The sequence below is a fragment of the Larus michahellis genome, chromosome 12 (genome assembly GCF_964199755.1).
Source record: "Larus michahellis chromosome 12, bLarMic1.1, whole genome shotgun sequence".
Classification (NCBI taxonomy): Eukaryota; Metazoa; Chordata; class Aves; order Charadriiformes; family Laridae; genus Larus; species Larus michahellis.
In genome coordinates, this window is record NC_133907.1 from 12,358,669 (window position 1) to 12,379,245 (window position 20,577).

The window sequence follows — 20,577 nt, forward strand, 5'->3', positions numbered from 1 at the left end:
GGATCACTCGGTTTGGGCTGTACTAATCCTTCAGGAGATTAGTCCATGAAATCCAAGTCCATGAAGACCGGTGCAGGAATCTACTGAAACGGCTAGAAAGGTATCAATTAAAAGGAAAAAAAATAATCTATTTTTAAAACATTGAACCAATAAAAATAACTCACACTTGGCTGGTTAGAGCTGTTCATCAGGTGACTTGCTGCTGAACAGATGTCTCCAGCTGGGAATTCTGGATGAAACTCTCTATCTTCTCCTTTTTTTTTTTATAAACCGGTTATTAAAGAAGTACATTAGAGGTTTGAAACATGTGTTGATTCCAGCCAGAAAAACAAAACAAAACAGAAACCACAAATACATTGCCAAGAGAGAGGTTGCTGAGGTGTAATCACAGCTTTAAGGGGTGAAGCTCTTTATCTGGATGTTTGAAGAATGAAAACACGGTTTTATTAAAAACTGCAAATACAGAGTTAAGGCTGAACATAAACAGGGCACTCACACTGAAAGCGTGGAGAGTCTTAGAGAAGGCTGTCCAGGAGACTCTCATCTGATTTTTCAGGATGCTCAGAAAATGTACAAAGTGGTAGTTAATTGTGTATATGGAGATTAGTTTGCCGCAATTAGAGAAAATTGTTTTCCCTAAATTTTCAGCCACGGTGGGTATTTTTTATATATATATATATATATAAATCTAATTAATAGCTGTATTACCGTTTAGCCAAAGACTGTGGCTAGAAGAGGTACAACTGAATCAGACGTAGCATGGGTATATACCTATGCTTGCAGAAGCTCTTTCTTTTCTACCTTGCAGGGTACATGCTGGAAATTTTTGGTGTGCATTTTGTCTCCACTAACATAGGAGGAATTGATCCCACCAGAGGAAAACAAGCAGAAATGATCTCCCTTAGTGTTGTGAATCCAAAGCACTCCATAGGATTGCCATGAAAACGGACGCAGAAATGAAGCAACCCTGCCGGACCAGCTCTCATTCCCACAGCAGCCTGCGCTCGCCTCGCGCTGCTCCTCTCCTTGCGCTTCTTCTGCGAGCCCTCTCGCCGGCCAAGGACATGCGGTCACTATTAATGGGATCTCCAAATGACCTCACTATTAATGGGATCTCCGAATGAGCCGGACAGCAAACCGGCCAATTTGGCTGGAGAACATTTAGCTTGGGAAACAGTGGGTGAGAATTTGTAGCACCGCTGTGCTGCCGGTTCTCCCGCACAAATTAATTTAACCGTTCTGCAGAGAAGCTCTGGAAGCAAAGAAATAGTTACAGAGAAACTGCAGCTCACCCTGGGGACACCAATGAGCTTCGTGAGCCCACCCCGTGTCCTGGCCAGGTCACGTTAGATCTGCCCCCCTCCCAGGACCTTCCGTAGGATACTCGTAGCGGTCAATGATGAGAAATATCTCCAACTTTTCTAGGGCCTGGAGCTCTAGTGAGATTTAAGCTGGAGGTGTTCGTAACACGCAGCAATACACCGACACACAGGCTAAAACGCAGTTTTATTTCCCAAAGAGAAAATGGCAAGTTGCACTATGAGCCAGTATTTTATTTGGTGAAACAGAGCACCATTTACACTCGGAGACTGAGAGTAAAAGCATCTGATCTGGGGCTATTCGAGGCTGTGGATCTGTTTATATGTAAAAGAAACAAAGATCAGGAGCCTTTTTCTTTCCCCTGTCTGGGTAGCAGCTGAATAATTGTTCCTCAGACTAGCAAGGAGTGCAAACAAAAGCATTTCCCCGGAATTATTCCCTTTCTTTGCCTCTCTTCTTTTCCTTCTTATTTTTAGGACTTAAAAATGTTTGAGGAGGAAGGTGTGGGCTTGCAGAAGCCACCTCTCTTCCAGTTTGGCTCATCTTTATCGCTCAGAAATGCACAAAGGGACTTTAATTTCACTGAATAACAGCTTTCTACAAAATACTTCCTCACTTTTCTTCTGCACCTGGATCTATACGGAGGGCTCGTGTCAGAAGATAGCTGCATTTCCTTAGGTGAATAGAGAGCTTCATTCCCAAAGGGCACAATAAACCTGATCCTTCCTCTTCTGATCAACAAGAGCACAGAAGCTGCAAACCTGACCAGTACATCAAAAAGGAGCTTGAAAAATACTTTGAGCAAAAAATGCTAACGGTGCATCCTTCTCCTGTAACTGCACTGATATTAAATCAGGAAACAGTACAGAACAACCACAAACACATATATACGGGGCTGTCAAAACAGAAACAAAACAAAATCCCTAATGGGGACTAAAGGTGCAAAGAGCAAAAAGAAGAATATACAGTATAGGCTTTATGATTATATTTAAATCCTTATGCAGCAAATGCTGGAGAGGGAATTCCAAAAATTTTCTATATATAAGCAGTTTTTTTGATCCAGGACTTCATGCAATGAAAAGGAATTACAAATCAGTCTGAATGAAAGGGTCCGGGTCCCAGTGGGTGTCGGAGCATGCCTGTGGGCTCCTGGGCTGGAACCACAATCCCCTGATGCCACAAGGGCCAAGGGACACGCTCAGCTCTGCTGGGAGTAGCCCTTCTGCTGCCGCAGCCATTCAACCTGCAGCAACTCTGGTCTTTCCGAAAAGATGCTTCCATGGTCCTGGGTTTCCTCAAGCACAACTGAGGCCAGATCTTTCTTCACTCCTTCTCGATCATCTAAAGGTCTGATCATCAGGAAATTCTCTTGATGACGGGCAACAGACTGTGGCCAGAAAGGGATGCTGACCTTTTCTGGAAGATCTGGCTGCTCATGACTTTGTGACATTGAGCATAGGACCAGGACACTTTGCCTGTCTCCCTGACATCTCCCTTTTCTATATCCCTTCCACGGAAACTAAAAACCCTTGGGAAGACCACTTTTCCCGCCCAGACATCTGTGTGGTACCTCTGTATTCATAAAAGAAGCAGATATGCAGGAGAGAAATTTTTTCTGGTAAGATGTGGCCCAAGTTCTGAAGTGTTTGAAAACCCTTTGAGTGACATGAAATGCCATTACAAGATGCGACTGCAGTAATTATAGTTGTTCAGCTTCTACTGGCTACTTCAGTCCCAAAAGGCGACTTCTGATCGCGCAGAAAGGTTTTGGTGCTGCTTATTAGCTAAATGCTCCTAAAGGGGCTCAGATAATGATTTCAACATGCCAGGGTTCAAGTAGGAAGCAGGACTCAGCCAAGCACAGGAGGAAAGCTGATCCTAGCATGGCTCGGAGAGGGGATTTTGTGCTTCCGGATCAGGTGTTTCTGATAGAAACAAGTTTTATCATGGCGGCAAAAGGAATAATGACAAGAGCATGTATGAGAGAGGGGGTTATGATAAGACTGCGGAGTTGGGAAATGATGAGAAAGAGACAAATTCCCTTGAAAAGTTTGGATCGACTCAGTCATGGTATGATGGGGCTAAGGCTGAAGGAAACAACTAGAAGGAGAGTGTTACTGCTCTCCGCTTACCTCCCTGCCAAAGACGCCCTCGTGGGACGTTACAGAAGAGGGTGAAATGTCCTCATTTCTTCTAAAAGACACCCCCTTCCCCTCCCCAGGCGACACCCCCAGCAAACTGCAGAGGCTGCCACTGAAGAGTTGCACTTCTTCCTCTGCAAGCGCACAAAAGCGCAGGAGGAAAGGCACGGCAGCACCCACCCCCCCCGACCCCCCCCTGGCCGCGCATCCGAGCAGCCCTGCGCTGCCGGCCCGGGCTAACCCCGAGCGGGGGGGGGGGGGGGGGGCACTGGGGAGGCCGCTGCCCACTCCAAAAGAAAAGAAAAAAAAAAGAAAATTAAAATCCCCCTCCCCGTGTCCTGCATCCACCCGTCCTCGCCGGGACGCGGAGTATCTCCTGGGCATCACCCCCAGAGTGCGCTGGTGCGGTGCGCCGCGGCCCATTCCGCGCTCTCCGCCCCCCGGGATTCCCCCCCCCCCAATTCCAACCCCAGCCTCCAGGAGCCGTCGCGCCCCCCAGCCCCGGCCGCAGCAGCCCCCCTGCCCAAAGCCGGCAGGGGCTTGGAGAGGGGGGTCTCAGCCCCGGCGGAGGGGGCTCGGGGACCGGCGGGGGGGCACCTCCCTGCGCCGGGGAGCGGCTCCACACCCGCCCCCCCCCCCCCGCCCCGGCACAGGCGAGGCAGGTCACGGGTTTAATTAAACGTGGTGCGTTCAAATCAAGCCCCTAAAATTACGCCGTCCCGTATAGCAGCGCCCCTCCGGGTGCACTTATTCTGCGGGACCCCCCCCGCGACCGAGCAAACCCCAAACCCGCCGCAGCACATAATGTCGTCGCCCCCCCCCCCCCTCACCCTCAAGCGGGGGTTTAATGCTGGACACTGCGAAGCCTCGGGGAAGAAACCCCCCCCCAAAAAAACCTACCCTTCTGAAGTGTTGCTCCACTCCCTTGACACGGATCCACCTGTGAAAACGTGTCTGAAGTTAGTACTGGGATTTGCCCCGCTTTTAACTGGTTCAAGCTAAAATCTGCGGAGATCCCAGTTAACCCAGGAGGGTACAATAGCTTATTTTATACTCCAAAGCTGCTGTGCAGACTTTGTCCAAAGAATGGTGCACGCTTTACTTTGACAGTCCCCGCAGAAAACAGAGAGAGCGAGAGGAAACAAAGACTTACGATTGCCATTAGTAATTTAATCCTAAATTCGTGGGCCATTCCCGTCAGCCCGAACAAGCAAACATCAACACTTTTCTTTCTCATGCACATGTATCTGCGATAGATGATTAACCAGGTCCCTCGCTGCTTTCGCAGGGGGAAAAAAATCTTGACAAAGAGCACGGTGTCTGCTTCCAGTTTGGGAAATTAAAAATCAAGCGAGGGGAGGTAAGAATTGGGAAAGTGATGCCCTTTTCCTCCATCAGTGCCGGCTGCCAGCCATGGGTGACTTCGGTTTGGGTGTCTGTTCACAAAACTTCCATTTTAGACAACATATCCCACTAACGTTATGGGGCGAAAAAGATAATTTTGGGCGAAACGTAGCAATCAGCTATCAAAAACGGGGACCGCTTCTCAGAAAACCAGTAGCGTGGAAAATATATATATAACAGTCCTCTTATTTTTTATCAGTTACCTAGACTTGCAGTTTCTAAGAATTGGGAATTGGGATGCCACCGCAATACGATTCCCTTTCTAAACGTCAGCCCCCCCGATTCAGACAGCAGCCCCACCAAAGCAAACATATATAGGTATCTATATGCTCTAGTTTTAAAAGCGAGCTTTCAAATTTCAGTGGCTCCAGGACCCCCACTGCCCTGCCGTGGGCGGACACGCCGGGTGGATCTGAGCTGATCTGAAATGACATTATCATTTTCTTGAAACTCTTGCCGATTTTGGCCAGGAGTTTGCGAAAAGGAGAGGGGCGGGGGGGGGGGGGGTGGGGAGACGAAGGAGAGCGGGAAGAAGTCATTCTTCACACGAAACTAACCTTCAAAAAAGCGGATCTTAAAAAATAGAACGCACACACACACACAAATTAAAGCCGCTTTCGGGTGTAGGGAGAAGGTCGCAATGAAACAAAATTTTCTCGGAAGGCTTTGCGGGTGGGGAGGCGAGCTGCACCCCTGCGCTGCGATGCCGGGCAGGTGGGTGCCTCTTTCCCTCCCCGCAACGGAGGTACTTTTCCTCCGCGGGCGCGGAGGGGACGGGAAAATCCTTTCCGCAGAAGCCGACAAGCCACCGGGGCCGCCGCTTTGCCCCGCGGAGAGTTTTAGAGGGCGGGGGGTTGCGCAGGGCCGGGGTGCGCGGAGCTCCCCCTGCGCGCAGCACCGCGGCCGCGGCCGCCCGGCCCCGCGGCTCGGCTGCTGGTCCCCGCGGAAGGGAAACTGCTCGCTGCCACGCTGGACTGCTCAGCCCAGGAATCCTCTTCTCCTCCAGCAACACTATTTCTTCCTCAATCCTTATTAAAAAAAAAAAATAAAAAAAAATAGTTCGGACGGAAGAGCATCCCCCCTAACATATAAATCCCAGCGGGAATAAACCTCTGGTGGCTGAATTAAAAGCTCTACAATAAACAAAATTGGCCTTTAACTGGGGATTCGGCGCACCGAGTGGTTCTTTAGTCAGCCGCCTAACGCCGCAAGTTTTGTGGGATGTGTTTCGTAAAGGGGAGCGAGGGATGTAAGAGCAAAGAAATGGACCCACAAAGAGCCCCGAAATTTTACGGACGCGAAAAACTGATCTGTAATTCACAGTTTAAAGGATTAAGAAAAGGGACAGAGTGTGTATGGACAGGGAGATAATCAGATCAGTGCTTCCTCCGCCTTTCAGTAGCTCCACCTTGTGAATATACCTCAGTAATTATGAGAGGAAAAAGTATCATCCATCTAATGGTACATTTTGCAGGGCTGCATCCTAGCTTCCCAAGCGCTCCCCTTTCCCTCACTGGCAACGCTAACGTTTAACGTGCAGGTGAAAATAAAGCTCTCCCCAGGCAGCTTCCAGGACCTCATACACAGTAACTCCGGCGCACCGGCTCGGGAGGCTCCCTGCTCGCCCCGAGCCCCCAGTGGGGCAGCAGTTGCCAGACAGGGACCGCCGAGCTCCCGCCCCGATCCTGCCAGGGCGGCCGGGTCCCCCCCCGCCCGGCCCCAGCCTCTCCGTGGAGGGGCACCGCGGACCTCTGCGCCTCTCCGCGCCTCGGAGCTGCTCGTTAAGAGCGTAAAAAGACGGCGATTTCCCAAATCTGGTAGTGATGGGAAACCAGCAGCGCGGTGCCCGTGGGGTCCCCGGAGCCCCCAGCACCGCCGGGGCTGCGTTGCCCACGGGGGATGCAGGGCGCGGGGAGCGCTCGGGGGGTCGGTATATGTGTGTGTGTGTGTGTGTGTCCACGCGTGTCTCCCCACACACGCGTTTGGAGCAGGGCAACCTGCGGAGGGAGGTGTGCGTGCTCCCGGGAGCGCAGCCCCGCTTCAGCCGGGATGGGGGTGCGGAGGGACGCGCTCACCCCCGGGAAAACAACGCGTGGGGAGCACCGGAGCTGACGGCTCTCGGGGGCTGAGCGCTGGGAGTTGTGTCCCCACTGAGTGGCGTGGGGAAAAACTCAAAGGAGGCATTGCCGCACGCCGCGGAGCGCCTATACTGCGAAGGGGGATTTCACCCAAATCCACCTCCCTTAGTTTCCACCTCCTCCCTCCATCCCGCTGCCGGAGGGACCCCCAGAATATTTTTATTTTTGGAGGAGACTTTGTGCTACTTTTGCCTCCTCGGTTCCCTGGGCAGCCGGGGTTGGCTCCGCGGAGATGCGGAGGAGCGGGACAAGCGGGGCCGGGCTGCGGGCAGAGCCCCGGCTACGGCGATCGGGTCCGGCAGGGTGGGACCGGCGCCGGGGGGGGTGTCTCCGTTTGGGGACTTTCGCGGTGTTGTCTCCCGGCTCCAGAAAGGCAGTTCCCTCCCAATTAATTTCAGAAAAGCAGACAGATCTTGAACTTTTTTTTTTTTGTTCTTTTAGCTAGATAAATTGGGGTGGGGGGGAATATCGGAGATGCTGAAGGGCCGGGGGCGGAGGAGCAGCTCCGGAGCTGCGCAGCCGGTGGGGTCGGCGACAGCCCCGCTCCTGCTGCCGCTCCCGCGTCTCTCCGCTCGGCTCCGCTCCTGACCGCCCGTCCCCCTTTTTTTGTTTTCCCGGGTGTTTTCTCCCCGTGAAAAGTAGTGTTATTCTCCAAACGGACACTTGGGGTCGCACTTTCTGTCTGTTTGAGCGTAAAAACAGTGTAAAAAGAAGCCCTAATCTCCCTTAATCGTTACAAAATGTTCAAAAAAAAATCCTGTTACCGGACCAAAAAAAAAAAAAAAAAAGAAACTAAAAAACCTTACAAGCCGAGTACTTCTTTGCATGCAGTCACTCACTCAGGGAACAGCCGAGGAAAGCAAACACGGTCCCCTCAGAACTGAAATGTAATTATATTTTCTCCCTTCTCTCCCTAATATTTGCAATTGTCTGTGTCAATGCCTTTGCTTTACTTTAGGGAGAGATTCGCTTCCTGTAACCGGGAGGATTTCCCCGGTTGTATAAGGAGAGCTGACAGCCTTGCCGAGCCGGTGCTTCCCTCAGCCCCGGGTCCCTGCGCATCCCTCCCCTCCGCACCACCCCGCATCCCCCCCGCACCACTCCGCATCCCCCCCCGCACCACCCTGCATCCCCAGCGCTCGCTCCCCGGCCGGACCCGCTGCGCGACTGTGGTGGGTTTGGCTTTTTTTCTTTTTCCGCGGTGCCTCCGCATACATAAAGTTGGAAGGGGCGATGCGTTGTGCGTGGGATACGGCTGGGGGGGGGAAGCTGACTGCCTTGAAATTTGCTACGGGACGGCAGCGGGCAAAAAAAAGGGACTTCGTTATATTTAGAACAAAGGGACGGGCAGGATGTCCCCGAGTCCTCCTCCTTTGTGGATTGCAGAAAGCGGGGGGGGGGGGGGAGAGGGGGGGATAAATAAATAAATAAAAGGAGAGGTGATGGTGGGGGAGCGGGGTGGGGGGGACAAGCGGGGAGCGCCCGGAGGAGCGGCGACCGCTCAGCTGGCGCTGCGGAGCTGTCACGGCGCGGCCCGCCCCCGCCGCCGCCGCCGCCGCCCGGCCCCACCGCCCCCGCCGCCGCCCGGCCCGGCCCCGCCGCCCGCCCGGCCCGGCCCCGCCGCCGCGCTGCCATTGGCGCGGCCGCCGCCGGCCCCGGCCCCCGCCGCGCTCTCGGCGGGCACGGCCGTATAAGAAGCCAAGGGGGGCTGCGCTGCGAATCACAGCTGCACGACGAGCGCTGGAGGCGGCAGCTACAGCGGAGACCTGGGTTATTTTTTCCCTCGTTCCCCCCTCTCCTCCTTTTTTTTTTCTTTTTTTTTTTTTTTTTTTTCCTCCTCCTTCCCCTCCTTCCTCCCCCTCTTCCCTCCCCTTCCCCTGCGCTGCCAGAGCCAGCGAAAACTCCCGTGCAAAGCCCAGCCACCGCCGCCGAATAGCCGGTGCGCTCCCCCGGCCGCCCGCTCGGACTGGAAAGTTGCGGCAGACTCCGGTGCTCTGCTACCGCGAGGAGAAGGCTTCGGACTTACAAAAAAAAAAAAAAAAAACCAACCCAAAAACCCAGACGGGGGCCCGGGCTAGACGTTTTGCACCGTTCTTCTTCTTCCTGCACAGACCCGAAGGCAGCATCTTTGTTTTGTTTTGCTTTTGCCCTTCCTGCTCCTGCTCCTTTCTCCTTGCGACCGGGTGTCTCAGTGCCAGGAGCCGCTGCAGCCTTGCGGTGCGTTGCGAACGCTGATACAAAAAGACAGGAGACATCCAGGCGGCCCCGGGTGCCGGCTCGTCCTTGGCTTTGTTGCACCGGACTGAAGAAGCCCCAGAAGCCGTGAGAAGGAGGAGGCGGCGGCGGCGGTGGAGGGGGAGCAGAGGAAAGGAAGCGAGAAAGCAAAGGCAAAGTTGCTTTGGAATAAGGGAGCGCGGCCAGTCCTCTGCCAGGCTGCGCGCTGGAGTGAGGTCTCCAGCCCCCTCCGCCGGGAGAGGTGCCCGCAAGACAGCGATGGCCGGAGAGCTCAGCATCGGAGCCGAGCTGCCCACTAGCCCCCTGGCCATGGAGTATGTCAACGACTTCGACCTGATGAAGTTCGACGTGAAGAAGGAGCCCCTGGGCAGGAACGACCGCTCGGGCAGGCACTGCACCCGCCTGCAGCCTGCCGGCTCCGTCTCCTCCACCCCCATCAGCACCCCCTGCAGCTCCGTGCCCTCCTCGCCCAGCTTCAGCCCCACCGAGCAGAAGACCCACTTGGAGGACCTGTACTGGATGGCCAACAGCTACCAGCAGATGAACCCCGAGGCACTGAACCTCACCCCAGAGGACGCTGTCGAAGCCCTCATTGGGTCCCACCAAGTGTCCCAGCAGCTGCAAGGCTTTGAGAGCTTCCGCGCCCACCACCACCACCACCACCACCATCACCAACACCACCACCAATACCCTGCGGTCACTCATGAAGACCTGGCCGGCAGCGGGCACCCTCACCACCACCACCATCATCACCACCAGGCCTCTCCCACCCCCTCCACCTCCTCCAGCTCCTCCCAGCAGCTCCAGAACTCGCACCAGCAGCATCCCCCCTCCAGCAGCGTGGAGGACCGGTTCTCGGATGACCAGCTGGTCTCCATGTCCGTGAGGGAGCTCAACAGGCACCTCCGAGGCTTCACCAAAGACGAGGTGATCCGCCTCAAGCAGAAGAGGAGGACCTTGAAGAACAGGGGCTATGCCCAGTCCTGCAGGTATAAACGTGTCCAGCAGAAACACCACCTGGAGAATGAAAAGACCCAGCTCATTCAGCAGGTGGAACAGCTCAAGCAAGAAGTGACCCGGCTCGCCAGAGAGAGAGACGCCTACAAGCTCAAGTGTGAGAAACTTGCCAGCAATGGCTTCAGAGAGGCCGGCTCCACCAGTGACAACCCGTCTTCCCCCGAGTTCTTCATGTGAGTGCTTAACAAAAATAATTAAAAAACAAACAAAAAACCCCCACTCCCCAAACCTGACCCCCGTCACCTTCCCCCCCGCTCCCATCCTCCTCTGACATCTCCATCCATCTGTCTGCTTGACTAGAGAGAAAGAAGGAGAGAAAAATAGAGACTTGATTTTTTTTTTTTTTGCAGCATCCAGTCTTCTAGAGTAGCTGTGGGAAAAGTAGGCTGGGGGTGGGGACGGGAGAGGTAAAGTGCAACTTTTCGACTTTCATTTGTGAGTTAGAGAGAGGGACAGAGGCAGAGGCAAAGGAGAAAAGGACAAGTGAAGCGTTTTATAGATCGCTTGCTTGCAGAACGAGATGGACTTTAAGAGAAAAATAATAAAAAAAGGACAATGAACAAGCCATCTATAACATACTGCCTGCTCGGAAAGAGAGAGGACATATACAGCACCATCTCATGCACAATTTACCTGCTTGGAAAACGAGAATAAATAAAAAGGACAATATATGCAAACTCTTCATATATTGCCTGCTTTGAGAAATAAGTTACAGGACTCAGATGGGACATTCAATCTAAGAAAGGAAAGAAAGAAAGAATGAAAGAAAGAAAGAAAAAAAAAACTCATCAGTTTTATTGCCTGCTTGATTATATAGAAAAATACGAAAATCTGCATTAAAAATATTAATCCTGCATGCTGGACATGTATGGTAATAATTTCTATTTTGTACCATTTTCTTGTTTAACTATAGCATGTTGATCATCGATCATAGATTTCTGTTGTTGTTTTGTTTCATCGATAAGAAAAGCATCACAAGTTATCAAACTTTTTTACTGCTTGTGCAGTTTTGTTCGTTGGTTTTGCTCTCTTATTTTCTTTTATGGTTGTTAGCTTGTAAATATCTGCTACTTCAAACCGCACAGGAGAAAAAAAACAACACAAAAACAATAACATTTCAGCAGGCTGGTTATACGGTTTGGTTGGTATTAAAGAGATACTTAAGGAAAAAAAAAGTTATGGGCATTTTGCATTAGAAAAAAAACCCAACTTTGTATATCTGGTGCACTTTTAAGTTGTCTTTTTTTTTTTTTTTTTTAGTTTTCATTTTGGTTTTTGTTTGTTGGGGCAGAAGCAAAAACGCCTGAATGGCATTGACAAACCTAAACTTAACAGGGAAAAACTCATCGGTCACTAGAGCCTCCTCCACGCTTTAAAGTGGCAGCGAAGCTCTTTCCTTCAGGACAATTCCCAGCCCGGAGCGATTAGGCTTGGCCATATAGTTTCCCTTCTGATTGTACACTCAGGAAGCCAAGGACGGACGAGATACCAGTTCCTTTTAAGAAACAACTGCCCCTTGATTTTCGGTAAATAAATACAAAAAAAAACAAAAAGAGAACTCCTCCTCGTTAGGAGTCGAGCCGCAATAGCAGCGAGGGCTCCGTGCCGCCACTGAAGTTAGGTTTCTCAATGGTAACAGCGGACGAGTGGGCTGGAAAAGCATATAAAACTAAAACTTTTTTTTAAGAAGACATACTGCAACTTTCAAGTGTATTCTTTTGCAATGATTCGTAATCTGCTTCTCTGCTTCCCTATGCAGCGAGTGAAAGTTTTAGCCAAAATTTATTTGCAGTTGTATAGTAGTAGTAGTTTGGAGTCTTATGGGTGTTTTTATTACTTTTTTTTTTTCCTCCTGCAGGTCAGTAAAAGGATTTACGTTGCACTGACAAAAATACCAAAATGAAAACTTATTTTTTAGTTTCCTTTTAGGATAGCTGGCACTGCTGGCCGGATGCATTTTAAGTTTGTATTAGTTTATAAATTAACAGTAATAACAAGATTGTAATGAACAGCATGGTGCTTGCAGTTTTAAATATTGTGGATATTAGTCATGCATCAGAAAACGATCTTTGGTTTTTACTGATTCAACTGTGTTGAAATCAAAACATTGCAGCAGCGGAAAAAAATTGTTTTTATTTCATGTAAAGTTCTGAAGGGATCAATTTCAAATCCTGCTTATGATATGAAAAATATTAAAAAACCTGGTCTATTGTAGTTTTATTCAGACTGGTTTCTGTTTTTGGTTATTAAAATTGTTTCCTATTTTGCTTATTAAAATCATTGAAATGGCATTTCTTGGAGGGACCTGCTTCTCTGACGTCTCGTGTTCCGAAAAAAAAAAAAGAAAGAAAGAAAGAAAAACTTTTGGACCCTTATCTCCCTTCACACCTCCGTCCGGCCGAGCTCCTCTCCCAACGCCCGGCGCTGGGCTTTGCACGGGGGGGCTGCGAAGCCGCTCTGCCCGCTCGGGAACGCTGCTGCCCGCAGGGGAGGACTCCTCAGCCTTGCCCCCTCCTCCGCTCTGCCCCCATCTCGCCCGTGGCCGGGGGCGAGCAGCATCCCCTCGCCCCGCCGGGAGAAGCCGAGCGGCGGGAGCCCGGCAGCGGGCCCGGCTGCTGGCGGGGTGTCCCCGCCCGCTGCACCCCGGCGGGGAGCGGGACCCTCCGGCTGAGCCTCCCCCAGGCTGAGAGAGAGGGGAAACGCCAAGCGTAGGCACATTTTTATATATATTTAATATTCTTTTTTTCCCTTAGAAAAGGAGAGGACTTGGACAAGTCTTGTCCTTTCCCCCGGCTCCGTTGGGATCCGGGCTGGCCATTCACTTTCCTCCTTTCCATCTGCACATTCTATTTATTCCGACATTAAAAAAAAATATTTATTTATTATTATTATTTTTTTTTGAGCAACGAGCAGTTTGTAAGACTTTAGATGCGTGTGGAGAAGGGGACAGCTCTTCCCCCGCCACCCCCCAAGGCTCAGCCCCGCCATCCATCAGCTGCTTTCGAGGCAGATAATCCCGCAGCTCCCTAAATTGCAGCTTGAGGAGGACAGAAATCGCCCCCTGCTCCTCGCCTGGGTGCTGGAAAGAGACACCCAAAGAGCCGTCTCGCAGAGTGTCTGAGCGCTGCTGCTCTCAAAGTGTGAAAACCGCGTTGAACTTTAAATCCCCCCCCAAAAACAAAATCCAAGACACCACCCAAAATAAAAAATAGTAGCTTCTCTCCGCCCTGCTCCTCTTCCCAACAGCAGCGAGCTGTCTTTGCAGGGGCGGCATGAGGGTTAAGGACAGAGTGTGGGAAAAAAAAAAATAAAACCAAATACAGTCACTTAAAAAACAAATCTCCTCTTAAATCTCAGCCGCATCCCTGCCTTGTGAGAGCCATCTGGGCCAGCCGCTGGGCTGGGGGGGCTTGGAAGGGGCCGGGGCCCGTCCCAGCCCCCCGGCTACATGAGTCAGGCCCGGGGAACAAGCTCGTACACTGCTGCCCTGCAAAAGGGGGACAGGAGTTTGCAGAGGAAAGGGATGAGAGCGCCTGGCTTTCCCTCTATAGCCTCCCCCCTTGCCAGTAAATGCTATGGCTGCAGAAAGCCTGAGAGGAATATTGTTTGTGGGAACTGCCACCGCATATTAATGTCCCCTCATGCATGCATTGAATAAATCACTAGGGCTAATTGAACAACAACAACAACAAAAAAATAGGAAAAAACAGGCCTTAGAAAAGCCCTCCAGATTCCCACCGCAGGACCGTGTCAGCGGCGGGGCAGACCCGCTGCACGGCGAGGGCGGCGGCGGCGGCCGGTGCCTTTGCAGCGCCCGGTCCCGCTCCCGAGGTTTAACTTATCCCATTTAAAAAGAAAAAAAAAAAAGAAAAAAACCAAAAAACAATCAAGCACCACCATGGGCAGCAGCTCGGGCCGGTGGGACGGGGACCGGCCGGCGCGGGGAGGGACGAGCCCGGCCCGGCTGGAGGTGGCGGAGGGGGACCGGGGCCGTGGGCTGCCCTCCCGCCCGGGGACCGGGCCGGCTTCCCCTGACTGCTCCGGGCTGGGGGGGCTCCGAAATGCCGAGGAGGGTAAAAAACCTCCCCGCACTTGTTCTCGGCCCGGCTCTGCCCCGGCGGCGGCACCGGGGACAGGCAGCCCCGCGGGCGTCGGGGCGGGCAGGGCCTGCCTGTCCCCGCCACCGCTGCCTCATCCAGCCCCCCCACCCCGCGGAGCCCATCAACCCGGGAAGGGTGACCCCCCTCCCGGCTTCGCTCGCCTATTGCCGTCCCCGCGTATCGACTTTGATCTCTCGCCGTTCATCACCGGTTCATAAAGGGCTGTTGACACCGGGAGGCGGGGGGCACGATGGAGAGCAGATTCTCGAAGCGAAAGGGAAAACGAGACACCCCCCCGCCCCTTTTCTTCCCCGGGACAGGCCTGCCCGCGGGGCGCTCCCCGGGAGCAGGGGGCTCCGCGGCTCAGCGCCCCCCGGGACTCCCCGCTTTCCACCCGGAGCGCTGAGGAGAGGCTGCGTGTCAACCGCGGGGGATAAAGCATCTTCCCTCCCCAAAACCTTCTTCTTCCTTTTCTTCGGACGTGCTGCTTTGCCTGCGCGTCCTCTGCCCGTCCTTTGGGCCACTTATCCCCACGCACATCCCGGCCGGGGGCCGGGGGCCCGGGAGGTGCACAGCATCGCCCCCCGCCCCGGAGCTCGGAGGAGGCCGGGAGGCTACAACTGCTGCCGCGCACCGGGGCTCCGGCGGTGCCCACGTCTCGGAGGGGCCGAGTCTGGCCACCTCCAGCTCCCAAAAGCTGCCAGGCGATCAGTCAGTCGCCGCTGAGGCTCTCCGTAGCGAAGATGCTGCAAACTGCCTCCCAAAAAGCCTGGTGGAGGCAGGGAACGGTCCCCAACCCATCCGCTCCTTGCAGCCTCCGGGGTCGCGATGCCAACGCGACAGCAGCGGACCAGGATCGGGACCTGAACCGGACCCTGCACTCCCGGCCGGAGCAGGGTGTCAGGGGCTCTGGGGTGTGCTGGGAGCAACTGGGAGCTCTGCAGCCAGAGATGGGCCGGTCGGAGCCCCCCGAGAGCAGCACGGCGGAGGCTGCCCTGCACCCCCGGGGGATTGGGGTGGGTGACGCGGGGAAGAGCTCAAGCTTTGCGCCGCTAAATTTGGCTGCCGGGCGACAGTTCACTATGTGATCTCATGTAGGGCAGGAGGACGGTTCCCTTCAGTGAAAAGTCGTATTATTTTGTTTGATCTCGCAGTTTTGCAAGAGCTATTGCTAACAGCCGAAGCGAGATCTGCACAACCCCCCCCTCCCCCCGCCGGGGCAGAGGTGACGACCGGCTACGGCTGCTCCCAGAATTAAACGAGACGCTCAGAGAGGAAACACAATTGGCAACATCCCCCCTTTCCCCCCGTTTACTGACACAACACTCACAGGCTATCTCTGCCAACCGTTTAGTAGGCTCTTTTGAATATTCCCTTCCCTCCTCCCCTCCAGGAAAGTGTATAAAACTGATTGTCTTTAATTCCAAAACAGAGAAACCTAAGACTAAAAAGACTTTTGGAACTAAAGATAGAAACACCACTCTAAGACTTTCCAGAGATGCTGAGCGCTGCTGCCGGCCGGCAGATGAGTGCTCCGTTATTGGGGTGGGCAGGCGAGATGTGTTATGAGGATGAGCCAGGGCTTGCGAGATAACTGTTCCCAGCTGTTTTAGGGCTTAATTTTTCTTTCTTTTTTTTCCTATTTTTTTTCCCCCCTTTCGGACTGGCTCGGTGCCCGCCTGGCTCTAGCAGGCTGGTTGGTGCCGGTGATTGACAGACCAAGGTCAGGGAAGCAATTGGGGGCTGCGGGTGTCGGGTTTCGGGGAGGACAGATAAAACATCACCAGCGCTCGGGAGAGAGCCCCTTCTGGCTCCGCGGCCGCGCAGGTCCCTGCGCAGGCTCCGCGGGGCCGTGCTGCGGGCGGGGGCCGGGCAGCCCGCTGGGTTCCGCCGGCTGCGGAGCTGCCGCCTGCCAGCATCCTTCCCTTCCTTTCCCTTCCCTCGGCTCCCGGCGTGTCCCGCTTTTCCTTTTCCTTTTTTAAATTTTAAGTTCTGATCTCCCCCTTGCAGGATTGAAAGAGTACTTCCCCACCATCGAGGGGAAAAAAAGATATTCTGCTGCGTATTTGGACAAGTTTCAGTTATGGTTTCTTTCTTTTTCTTTCTTTTCTTTCTTTTTTTTTTTTTTTTTAATCATTATGTTTCACTCCATTAAGGTTATAGTAAATCTGAAGTTATACGCACACACACACTCTCTAAATAGCTTATTGCATAATCCTGCGTAGCATGTTCAGTAATGTAGCATGCAGCGGTCTGATAGGATCCCACACTGGACTTTTGTTTTATGCAAGAAGCAGAAGACGGAGAACAAGAAGAAGGGGGGGGGGGGGAAGCTTTCAAGCGCTGCCTTTTCTGGATTTTTGAAATGGCGACTTTCAGTAGTGAATTCTGAATACAGCGTGAGGTGCTGCAAAACGTTTTCTTGCTATTGCATCCAGGACAGGGAAGAGACAATTTCTATTTGTGAGCCGGTCCTGCGCATCACGGTATGTGGAAGTGTCAGAAAATGGATTGTGATGTACTTGAGACCTAAGGTACTGCAAATCCTTTGCCTTAAACAGAATCGCTCCAATGGGGTTTTACTGTATTTACAGGTTTGTCACAACATGGTTAGAACAAATGCTGCAGTAAAGCGGGGAAAAACCCATTCCACATAAAGAAAGGGACAGGTTTTCCTGTCCCATGGAGGCTGCTATTAGATTTTAGAGATAGTTGTCCTCTGCCACTTCTTATTTCCCCTTTTAAAGTTTCACTGTTTGTCTTAAGGCACAGATTCAAAACACAGCGTTTCCACTTTATACATGTGTTCTTTTAAAAGATTTGTTTAGATAAGGAAACCAATGCTAAGTGTTCTCACTTGAAAGAAATTAAATATATAGAATGATAAGCTGCTGCTAAAATATATAAAAAACACTTAAATTAATAATAAGAACTTGTTCTGAGGCAAAATTCAATTTTACTTCCTATTATGCAATCTTTGCATGTAAAGTTGCTTTAATGCAAAATAGCAGCTCATCAAAAATTCTGTTTTATTGGTATCAAAAATTTATGATATCCTGAGGCATGAGGGGCAGAGAGCAAGGTAGGAAAGCTGTGTCCTTTTACCAAGTTTAGTGCTTTCTTTAAAGAAACATCTCAAACTTATTTCCCCTCCCTTCTTCCTTTTTTTTGGAGGCAGTTGCCGAAGGTTTATACCAGAGAAAAACTCCTCCACTGACAATGTCACTGTGCAGCTCTGATACACCATTTTGTTAACTGTACCCTCTCTGCAGGCTCTTGCTTTCACTGCGATACTAGGAGATACTGGGACATGTCCACACAGATACAGAGATGGGATTATTTCTAAACTCTGGTGTTTTCTCTCAGTATTGCAATAATGCACATGTATTGCAAATGCATGTGCGTTGTTTGTGCCCATATTTGACTATCGAAGCCTGCAACCTCCCACCGATAAAATGTAGAGATCTAATTCTGCTCTAGCCTCGATTTCCCACTAATGAGACTTCATTTGTTTCCAGAAAGGTGCTCCTGGCTTTATAAAGGATATTAAATGCTCAGTAACAAGGGCATTGTGTTCAGTATGATTTTTTTTCTGAAATAAGTGTTGGCAAGAAATCGGTGCCAAGCTCCTGAAATCTGCATTCATAAAAATAAACAATATTCCCTCCTTCTTCAGTAGAACTTCAGGCAATTTATCAAAGGAGACCACTGACCTTTTCCATCTGGGGAAACTGAGGCACCGAAAGATGCGGTGACCCGGCCGGGGCGAGCTGCAGGGGGATGGCGGGGCTCAGTCTGACCAGTCCCTCTGGGCCCTGCTGCCTCTGCTCCCACCACCGCACAGGGCAAGATCACTGATGGCCAGGGGATGGTGAGGGGGGGGAGGAAGGCAGCACAAGCCCCTGCAATCCCATGTTTTTATGGGTCCTGTCTTATTTACTAATGAATGGAGCAAAATCTTTCCTGCTGGTTCAGAAGGCCCATTCAGAAAAGGAATTACAGAGGGCAATAAACCTGCACCTTGGACTTCTGCTAACTGCTTCTTCCTTGCTCTTATGCTATGGTGCAGTTATTACCTAAAGCCTCTACAAACATGAGAAAGGGAACATATAATTATAAGCAGGTCTCTGAGTTAATACTAGCACTCACAGCTCTCTGGATCTGCATTTTCCCCCTAATTAAAGCAGCCAACAACTATAGGCAAAAGAGTTTTGAGTCTGAAACCTCTGCTTGTGTGATCCTGAAGGAAAGCTTTTACATTTATCCTCCACCTGGCCCTAATCTCGTTTATTGTCCAACAGCATCCAGCTCCACATCGTGTTTGTGCTACCACAATGCTACCGTCAGCTCCAGCCCTGGGCCATCCCATGTGGCTCCTGAGGCTGATAAACACCGAGTGCACTCAGGACACCAGAAAGAGAGGACTGCTGAAATCCTTTTGACACAGGCCAGCCTTATTTTTATGGCAGCCTTGACCCAGGGATCAAGCATTTTATTCCGGGTATTGCAGTGGCAACGCTACACTGGTCTGCGAGAGCACGTGCTGATCTCAAGGATTGGGAGAGCACAAATTCATTAGGTCCAGCACCGGTTTTGCAGAGCGACAGGTTAACCCGCTCCACAGATGGATAAAGGGATGTTAGTAGAAAAGGGCTTTTGGAAGGGCATTTCCAGGTCCTCACTTATCTCAAGTCAGGCGCCCAAAAGAGCAGGGTATTAAGCAAATACCTGTGAGCCTCTGGGGCTATGTAATAAGTGACTCATGCATAAGTCAGACAGACAGACAGGAATCATGATAATAACAACAATAATAAAAAAATGTCTATGGCTTTCTGATTTCCAGTATTACCAGATCTCTCTCATGCAGTGAGTTCTGTCCTGCTGCATGCGGAATTAAACCATGAGGCGACACAAAAGAAAAGGACCCTTTCCTGGTAACATTAAACAGCAGGTAAATTTAAATTTGAAATTAACAGATTTTTATAGTCATGTTAGGCAGCTGAATAATTAATGAAATAGCTTAGATAAAATTTAAAACATAGCAGAGGTATCAGCTGGTCTCTGCTCCAGAATCTAAAGCCAATGTTTCTATTAAATAAGTCTTGTATCTTTTATAAGAGGCCATTCTCCATAATCTGTTTTCAATTGAACACTACAGTAAATATATCAAGATTACTGGATCACATTGTTTACAGATGAAACAGTTTAAAGGTGAAGTTATTTTTGGTTTAAATCTTCTGTGTTTAAAATGAAAGGCATTTCTGGAGTAGCTGCTGAAAAACAAAAACAGCAGAAAAAAAAAGTAAAAAGGAAGAAGATAAAACGTGGCGCTGTGAGGGTTAAGCAAGGTCCTAGGATCCAAGTAAATATTTATATGAGTGCTCAAAGAGGGGGGAAAAAATCTCAATATAACCAAAATATAAATCACGGTGCTTTATGTTAGCTGTCAAATTATTCTAGCCCCTGCATTCCAGTACTTGCTCTACTGGTAATGTCACATACAATATGCGGGCTTATACCCTGGTGCAGGTTTGGCAGGTAATTAAAGTCAGTTGCATGGAGGTTTACACAGACTCCCTCCGATCCACGGAAAGACAAACAACCTGTTAACTGTGATAGCTGCAAGTGTGGAAAACTGTATGGGGACAGGGATTCTCACAAGCCGGGGAGAAGGGCCCGACTCTGGTGTGCTGCTCCCTGACGTGTCTCCAGCGTGGATTGGCCTCCGTAGCTCGTCGCCCTTTGCAGAGGCCGTGAAAACCAGGTGGCAGTAGGATCAGCAGCCAGGCGTTTGTCAGAGGAAAAAAATAATAATAAAAGCAATCCCTGAGGGCAGCTCGCCCTCGGGTCAGGTTTGCCTGCATTCTTGACCTGGGGGAGATGATTCTTGCTAGAAGTCAGCAGGGTGATTTATTCTTTCTGCTTTGTCCTGGCTCTGTAGATTGGAGACTCCAGTCATGAGTGAATTATTCCCAACAGCTTCGCGATGCAGCCCGTACTCCAACCGGAGATGATCCTTGAGACCTCCAGCTCCGTCCTTGGGAGGCAACCTAGAAATGATGCCCAGAGCTTGCACCTCATGGCCTTTGGCGGAACTTTTTAATAAGAGAGAACCAGAATCAAATTCTGGGGCTCAGCCCCCCGTCCGCTTTCATCTTCTCGTTTGACTCCCTTGTGTGAGTGGGTGGGAAGGGAGGTTTTCAGATACACCTCACCTTTTGC

The 20,577-nt window shown here is 51.2% G+C and overlaps 1 protein-coding gene across 1 annotated transcript; it reads left to right on the forward strand.

The window, feature by feature from the left end:
* The first annotated feature begins 8,703 nt into the window (after nucleotides 1–8,703).
* Nucleotides 8,704–12,546, forward strand: MAFB (MAF bZIP transcription factor B). The gene has a single exon (XM_074605185.1). It carries the CDS (start codon nucleotides 9,497–9,499, stop codon nucleotides 10,430–10,432), a length of 936 nt encoding a protein of 311 aa, XP_074461286.1. The 5' UTR covers nucleotides 8,704–9,496; the 3' UTR covers nucleotides 10,433–12,546.
* Nucleotides 12,547–20,577: the final 8,031 nt, after the last annotated feature.